General features: G+C 50.6%; 1 protein-coding gene across 1 annotated transcript in view; it reads right to left on the bottom strand.

The window, feature by feature from the left end:
* Positions 1 to 327: 327 nt before the first annotated feature.
* Positions 328 to 7,115, bottom strand: part of YJEFN3 (YjeF N-terminal domain containing 3) — a 50,956-nt gene continuing 44,168 nt past the window's right edge. Inside the window, exons 5-6 of the mRNA XM_038739894.1 lie at positions 3,067 to 3,217; positions 328 to 614 (exon numbers count right to left, since the gene is read on the bottom strand). Coding sequence (XP_038595822.1) covers positions 415 to 614; positions 3,067 to 3,217 — 351 coding nt within the window. The 3' untranslated portion in view covers positions 328 to 414. The remainder of the gene's footprint in view (positions 615 to 3,066; positions 3,218 to 7,115) is intronic.

Below are 7,115 nucleotides of genomic sequence, written 5' to 3'. Positions count from 1 at the left end.
CTCCAGCTTCCCAAACCAGGGACCAGATCTTTTCATTAACCCAAGAGACCCTGAGAGGACATCCAGAAGTCATTTCGTCCCTCCCCCCTGCCTCTGGGCAAGTTTCATCTCTCCCAGCCAGAAGAGAACACCCCTCCCGCCGCCTGGCAACGTCTCCATCCAGCTTCCCTTGATAACCCATGCTCAGGCTGAGCCCTGCCTAACCTTAAGTCCCCTTCTTTTAAAATGTTCCAGCTTGCCACAGGTGAGCATTCAACAGATAGTGCACCTCCCACACCCATTCCCCTCAAATCATTCCAAAGAAAATGCTTTCCTTGTCAGTCACAGAATGATTATTTATTGGATGACTGATCGGGGTAGAAGATGTGGGCTGGAGATTTGTTCCTCTCCTCGTCCCCCTCCCCCCAACTCTCTCTAAAGAGACACGACACATTCTGTCCCCGGGTAGCCTGGGAGGTTCAGATCAAACTTCTTTTGGACATCATAAGGGAGGAAACGGCCAGCTACGAAGTGATATTTCCCAGAGAAGCGGTCAGCACACTTCTTGGGGGCGGCCAGGGACACCAGGACCTCAGGGCTGATCCCATCATCGCTCCCGGTCTCCACATCCCATCCTGTTTGCAAGGAAAAGGGGAAGGAGAAGAGAGATGAGTGTTGAAGAGGAGGAGGTGGAGCAGCATTCTCTTGCCCAAAAGAGACAGGAGAAAAGTCTTGTTCCTTAATAATAGCAGTAACTTGAATGAATAGGGCACTTTTCTTTTCCAAAGTGCTTTCATAAGGAGTATCTCATTTTATCCTCACAACATCCCTGTAAGGGATGAGGCAGGTATTAGTATTTCCATTTTACAGATGGAAAAACTGAGAACAAGGGACTTTAAGTGACTTCTCCAAGGTCACACAGCAGATCAGTGCCCAGTTCCTCTGATTCTTTCGCTAGATGGTCAGTCTCTTGAGGGCAAGGATCAGGCCTACTACCTACTGTATTGTACTCTCCCAAGTGCTCAGTCCAGTATTCTGCACTACCTAAACACTCAGTACAGTGCTCTGCATATAGTAGATTCTAAGCTCCTTGAGGGCAGGAGGGACTCTTTTGTCCTTTCCCAAGCAGTCAGTACAGTGCTGTGCACACAGTAGAATGGAAGCTCCTTGTGAGCAGGAATCGTGTCTACTAACTCTATTGTACTTTCCCAAGCATTCAGTTCAGTGCTCTGCACACAATACTCAATAAATACTATTGACTGGTTGATTGATTGATTGACTCCTAACTCCTTGCTCTGGCCATTGAGCAGCAATCCATCAACCAATCAATCAATGCCTACCCAAGTGGGGTCCCAGTAGGGGAGAGGATGAGGCTTCATCCAAGACCTTCAGTGATGAGCTCCATCCCAAGTCGGGGAGGGGACTGAAAAAAGAAAACCCTTCCTGTCCTTTCTGTCCTGAGTCCAAGCCGCCTGAGGGCTCAAGGTGAGCCCAGCCAACCCGATCCAAAAAGAACTCAAGCTGTTGTCCCAGTGTGGGATTGTCACTGTCGTCGTAGTTGTCTTCCGGTTCGAAGATAAAGCTGCTGGCTGGGTGACTGCATCCATGAGGGGGTATTTCTGTCTAAGAGAGAATCTCTTGCATATTGTGCCCATGAAACTATGGTCGGGCATCTTTTCTGACTCTGTGCCATTAGGATGAATGTTGCTCAGACACCAATGGTTAAGAGGGAGAAAGGGTGTCCTTCTGCCAGCATTTGCATGTGGTTGATTTAGGAAACATTTTCCTTGATCCATACTGGCTCCATTCCTTTCTCTCCAGGGCTCTCCAGGCCCTGTTTCTGGGGGCTGAGCTAACCCAATCTGGAACAACTACTGGCTGGGTTCCTGACCGGGGATGAAGACCAGAAGGAGCTAGACACACTGGACTCTCAGGCCAAGAGGGCAGGAAGTGTGTGTGTGTGGTGGGGGGGGGGGGGCAGTTGCCCCTCGACCCTGGGGAAGAGTTCTGGGTTTGAGGAACCCAAAGGAGATTATGGGGGTAGAGAGGCAGGAGGAGGATCCCAGAGCTGCCTAACCCATAAGCCATCCTTGTGGAAGAGACTGTGCAGTTATTTGGTCCATCCCCCTAGCCCCACCCCTGTCCCAGATTATTTCTAAAAATCTACAGAGAAGGAAAGTCACCAGACTCCACACCCACTTTCTAGCAATGTGTTCTAGTGTCTCCCCACTGGGGTAAATTCTGCCTGACCACTTTCATATTCACCCCTCCCCCAGACCCATAGCACTTATGTATGAATCCACCTGCCAATATCTGTTATCAATATCTGTCTCCCCCTCTAGTCTGTAAGCTCTGTGTGGGCGGGGATGGTGTCCACCAGCTCTTTTGTATTGCACTCTCCCAAGGGTTTAGTACAGTGCCCTGCACTGAGAAAGAACTCATTAAACACCATTGACTGATAGTCTTCCCTTAATCCCTCCTGTTGCTGGGTAAGCCCCAAGGGCTCCCTGCCATTGGTCTGATCCCCTAGATGCCAGTCCACGCCCCAGGCCTGGAGTCCAGAGACCCGCCCGGGCAAGGAAAGAGCTCTGGCCCTGGCAACGACAGGCATTTCTCTGGGTGGGAATTTACCCACTGACATCGCGGACAGCCGTCTGTTTGTTCTTCCATTTTCCGAATTCCTTCTCGCAGGGGCTGTCTAATGGAGACACCAGACACTTCCCCAGACGCTCGTGTGTTTTTGAAATTACATCATGTCTCCACGGCGGGAGTGTGTTTACTCTGTGGCCCGAAGGCACCTTGATGGGGAGAGTCGGGGGGGTGGTTCTTACCTATCTTCCTTCCTTCCTTCCCTCCTTCCCTCCTTCCTTCCTACTTTCCTTCCTTCCTTTCCCCCAGACCCCCACCCGGCTCCCTAGACTCTGGGAAATCATAAGTGACCACTAAAACAATCCAGCTCCCGGCATTCTGAGCTGGAGGAGGAGGATTAGAGACTAAGAAAGGCAAGAACTTTTTGATCCTATCCCCTCCACCTTCCCCACTCCTTCAGCCACCCCTTCTCTCAAGTATCAGGCCCCAGATCCTTGCCTGATGGGATGTCCAAGCTAACAATGGGGATCTTGATTTGCTTCAAGGTGGCAAGGATGCTGGTATAGGGCTCCTTGACTTCTGCAGGATCCACGCCAGGTCCCAGGATGGCATCAACCACCAGGTTATAGGCGTCATTGATGAGTTGTACCTAAGAATGGCAGAGTGAGGGGTATGGGGAGGGGAAAGCCAGTCATCCCTCTGAGAGTTCCAGTGGACTCCCTGGAGTTGAACAGCTCCCAACAGGGGCTTCTGGGTTGGCACTTCACCCCCAGCCTAGCCCTCTGCTTGAGGCCTTTGCTGAGCCAGAGGGCACCTTCTGCAAGGCCGAGACTCTAAGGGACTCAGTGTGGGGGCCGTAGCTGGGTGCCCTCCACACAATGCCCTGCTTCTGGATCGGCCTCACCACTCCAGGGGTGCAGGGGGGAAGGGGCCAGGTTGGACGGCAGCCCTGGCTTAAGAGACAGGATTTCCCGGTTTCTGACCTGATTATCTTATATCTACTCCAGCGCTTAGTACAGTGCTTGGCACCTAGTCAGCGCTTAACAAAGACTATTTTTATGATGATGATGATGACGATATCCCCCAGTTCCCCCAACCCAACCACGGTGGGGAAGTTGCCTCCAAGAGCTGGTAGATCATCCCCTTCCCCCAGCAATGCCTCGTGGAGAGGAAGACTGGGGAGCAGGAAAGTTTTGCCCCTGCTGCCCTGGCCCTGGCAGCCTGAAGTTCACCCTGGCGCCAGTCCTGGAGAGACTCTGAACAGAACTTTGGCTCCACGACCTTGAAAAAGAGGAACAGATGTTAGGCCATTTGCATACACACACACACACACACACACACACACACGCACACGCGCGCGCACACACACACACACACACACACACACTCACATGCTGTTGCAGCTCCCAGAACCTCCAGAAGAGGAAGCAAGTAAGATATGGCCCAGCTTGTCTAGCCTGGGAGAGGCTGGATAGGTGGGGTGGGGGTGGCAAGAGGCTGCCAGGATCCCAGTACAGATCTCCCTGACCTCCCACCTCTCTCTAAGAAGCTTCGGACATTTGTCCGGCCACATGCCAGCCAGGTTCCTGTCCCATCTCCCACATGGGGAAACACAGAAGGTGGAAGGGGGAGACCTGTGCTTAGTACAATGCTCTGCACACAGTAAATGTTTAATAAATACCATTGATGATGAAATGACCAGGCTTTGGATGCCCTTGTGACCACCCTATGCCTCCACCCCAAACCCCAGTCCAGTGGCAGGAAGCCTGAGCAACACTCTGCTGGAGGAACAAGTCACCAGGAGCAAAGACAGAAAGACGGATGGACAGACAGACAGTCATATGAGCTGTGGGCATGAGGCTCAGCAGATGAGACAAGGGGTGGATGGAACTGGAAAGGAGAGATGGAGGACAAGCTGGCAAAGAGGAGTGAGAAGAGGAAGGAGAAAGAAAAAACAAAAGGTTGTAGTAAAGAAGGAGGAGGAGTGGTGGATTGGAGGTTAGGGTAGGGGAGACTGGGTGAGGCCTCCTTCCATTTTGGGAAAGCGATAAATTGTTGGAATCCAGTCACCAAGAAATTCCAAACGCCAAGGCTTCCAAAGAATGATCTGTCAACAACCCCGATTGTCAAAAAGCCTCCTTAGATCAAGGGCCAGGGGTTATGGCTAGATTTTGGGTTGGGTAGGGGTAGGGTTTGGGTTAGGGTTAGAGCTTGGGGAAACAGAAGTGATGGCAGTGGCGATGCCGGGGGTTTGCTGGCGACATGAAGGAATTTGACACTCCCACCCCTCCCCGTTCTTCTCTGCTTCTGAGCTGCTTCCCCAGCGATTGATCCAGGCACCACCAAGGGTCTGTACTGCCCATACACATACTGCCCCACAGCCCCGCCCAGAGCAGGGTTGTCACTGAATTCGGCAGCAGAAACTGGCCACTTGCCTCTGAACACCCCCGTCCCCATCAGCGCTGCACCCATCCCCACTCCAGGTCCCCCTGTTTTGGCTGTAGGGAGGGGTTGACCCTGCTAAGAACAGAAGCAAGGTGAGTGGTCCACCCAGGGGCATCACTCCAGCCCTGCAGCTGCAGACCAGAAGCTCAGACCCCGGAGCTCAGACATTCCCCGCAGGTCCCAGGGGAAGGTGTGGCCAGAACAAATTACCCCATGGTGGAGCAGCCAGAAGAGTTGGGGGGATTCACCACTGGGCCGGGATTAGGGTCAGGGTTGCGGCTAGAATTTAAGGTTAGGTTGGGATGAGGGTAAGGATTTGATTAAGGCCGTGGTTTTGGTAGATTATAGGACTGGAGACAGGGAATTAGGACTAAGATTAGGGTTGTGGTTTCAAGGACAAGGTACATGCAGCAAGTGATTCTCTCAGAGACACTCACACTCATGGGTTCAGTCTCACCACCACCAGCATCATCTTTACACCAAAGGACCACTCTACTAGATTGAGGCTAGGATTATAGTTAGGATAAGGGTTGGGTTAAGGTTATGTTGGGGGTGAGTTAGGGTTAGGGGAAATTCTAGGAAGCAGCATGGCCTTGTGGTAGAGCACGAGCCTGGGAGTCAGAGGATGTGGGTTCTAATCCTGGCTCTGCCACATGTCTGCTGTGTGACCTTGGGCAGCTCACTTAATCTCTCTGTGTCTCAGGTACCTTATCTGTAAAATGGGGATTAAGACTGTGAGCCCATGTGGGACAGTGATTGTGTCCAACCTGATTATCTTGTATCTATCTCATTGCTTAGAATAGTGCTTGGCACATAGTAAGCACTTCACAAATACCACAATTATTATTATTATGGAAAGAGGTGGATTATTGGTTTTGCCAGTAATTTTACTGCCAATGACTGAGCATTGTGCACTGTGCAGAGTGCTGTACTGAGTGCCTACTGTTTTAAGAGTATTTACTGAGTGCCTATTGTGTGCAGAGCACACTGTACTGGGCACCCACCATTGAATGCAGAATGCTATACTGAGCGTCTACTGTGTACAGAACACTGCATTAAGTGCTTGCGGATATTCAGTACAAGTAAAAGACATGATCCCTGCCCTCAAGAGCCTTACTATCTAACAGCCCATTCAAAGCAGTTATTATTATTATTATTATGGCTTTTGTTTAATGTTCAGTATATCTTAAACACTGCAGCAGATTCATTCTAATCAGATCAGGCACACTCCCTGTCCTACACAGGGCTCACAGTCTAAGGGGGAGGTAGAACAGATATTTTAATCTCCATTTTACAGATGAGGAAACTAAGGCACGGAGAAACTGAGGCACAGCAGGCAAGGGGCAGAGCCAGTATTAGAATCCAGGTCTACTGACTCCTGGCTCTATCAACTGGGATGTGCTGCATCTCTATCTTACATTCTAGCCAGCTCTTAGTCTGTTACCCAGTGCCAACACGCCACAGATTCCGGGAAATTTTAGGATGTGATGGGAAGAAAGAAAGAGAAAGTGAAAACCCTCCTAAAATCACATCTCCTCCAAGAGGCCATCCCTGAATAAGCCTTCATTTCCCCTACTCCCTCTCCCTTCTGCCTTACCCTTGCACTTAGATCTGTAACCTTTATTCACCCCATCCATAATCCGACAACACTTTTGCATGTATACATCATTTATTTTAATGTCTGTCTCCCCTTCTAGACTGTAAGCTCCTTGAGGACAGGGATCGTGAAATATCAACTCTATTGTACTCCTCAAAGTGCTTAGTAAGTGCTTCACACAGTAAGTGTTCAATAAATACTATTGACTGATTGATTGATTGATTGATTGACTGGACTAGAGGGCTATAATCAGGCCAAGATCAATCCTCTGCCATGCCAACGCTCACTGTCAGCCAGACCATTCTCCCTCACCTGGCCTGGAAGGAGATAGGTAGAACTCACCCCCAACTGGGACCACTGAACTCAGTGCCCACTTCACGTGACCCACACTATCACACCCCTTCTGGACTCTTCCAACTCTTGATGTTAAAATGCCCACCCTCAACATCTTTTCCTTCACCAGACTCAACTTCTGGTCTGCCTGGCCCTCCATCGCTCTCACACC

Source organism: Tachyglossus aculeatus, chromosome X1 (assembly GCF_015852505.1).
Source record: "Tachyglossus aculeatus isolate mTacAcu1 chromosome X1, mTacAcu1.pri, whole genome shotgun sequence".
Classification (NCBI taxonomy): Eukaryota; Metazoa; Chordata; class Mammalia; order Monotremata; family Tachyglossidae; genus Tachyglossus; species Tachyglossus aculeatus.
Note: the sequence above shows the minus strand (reverse complement) of the source record. Positions and strands in the feature narration are given on the sequence as shown.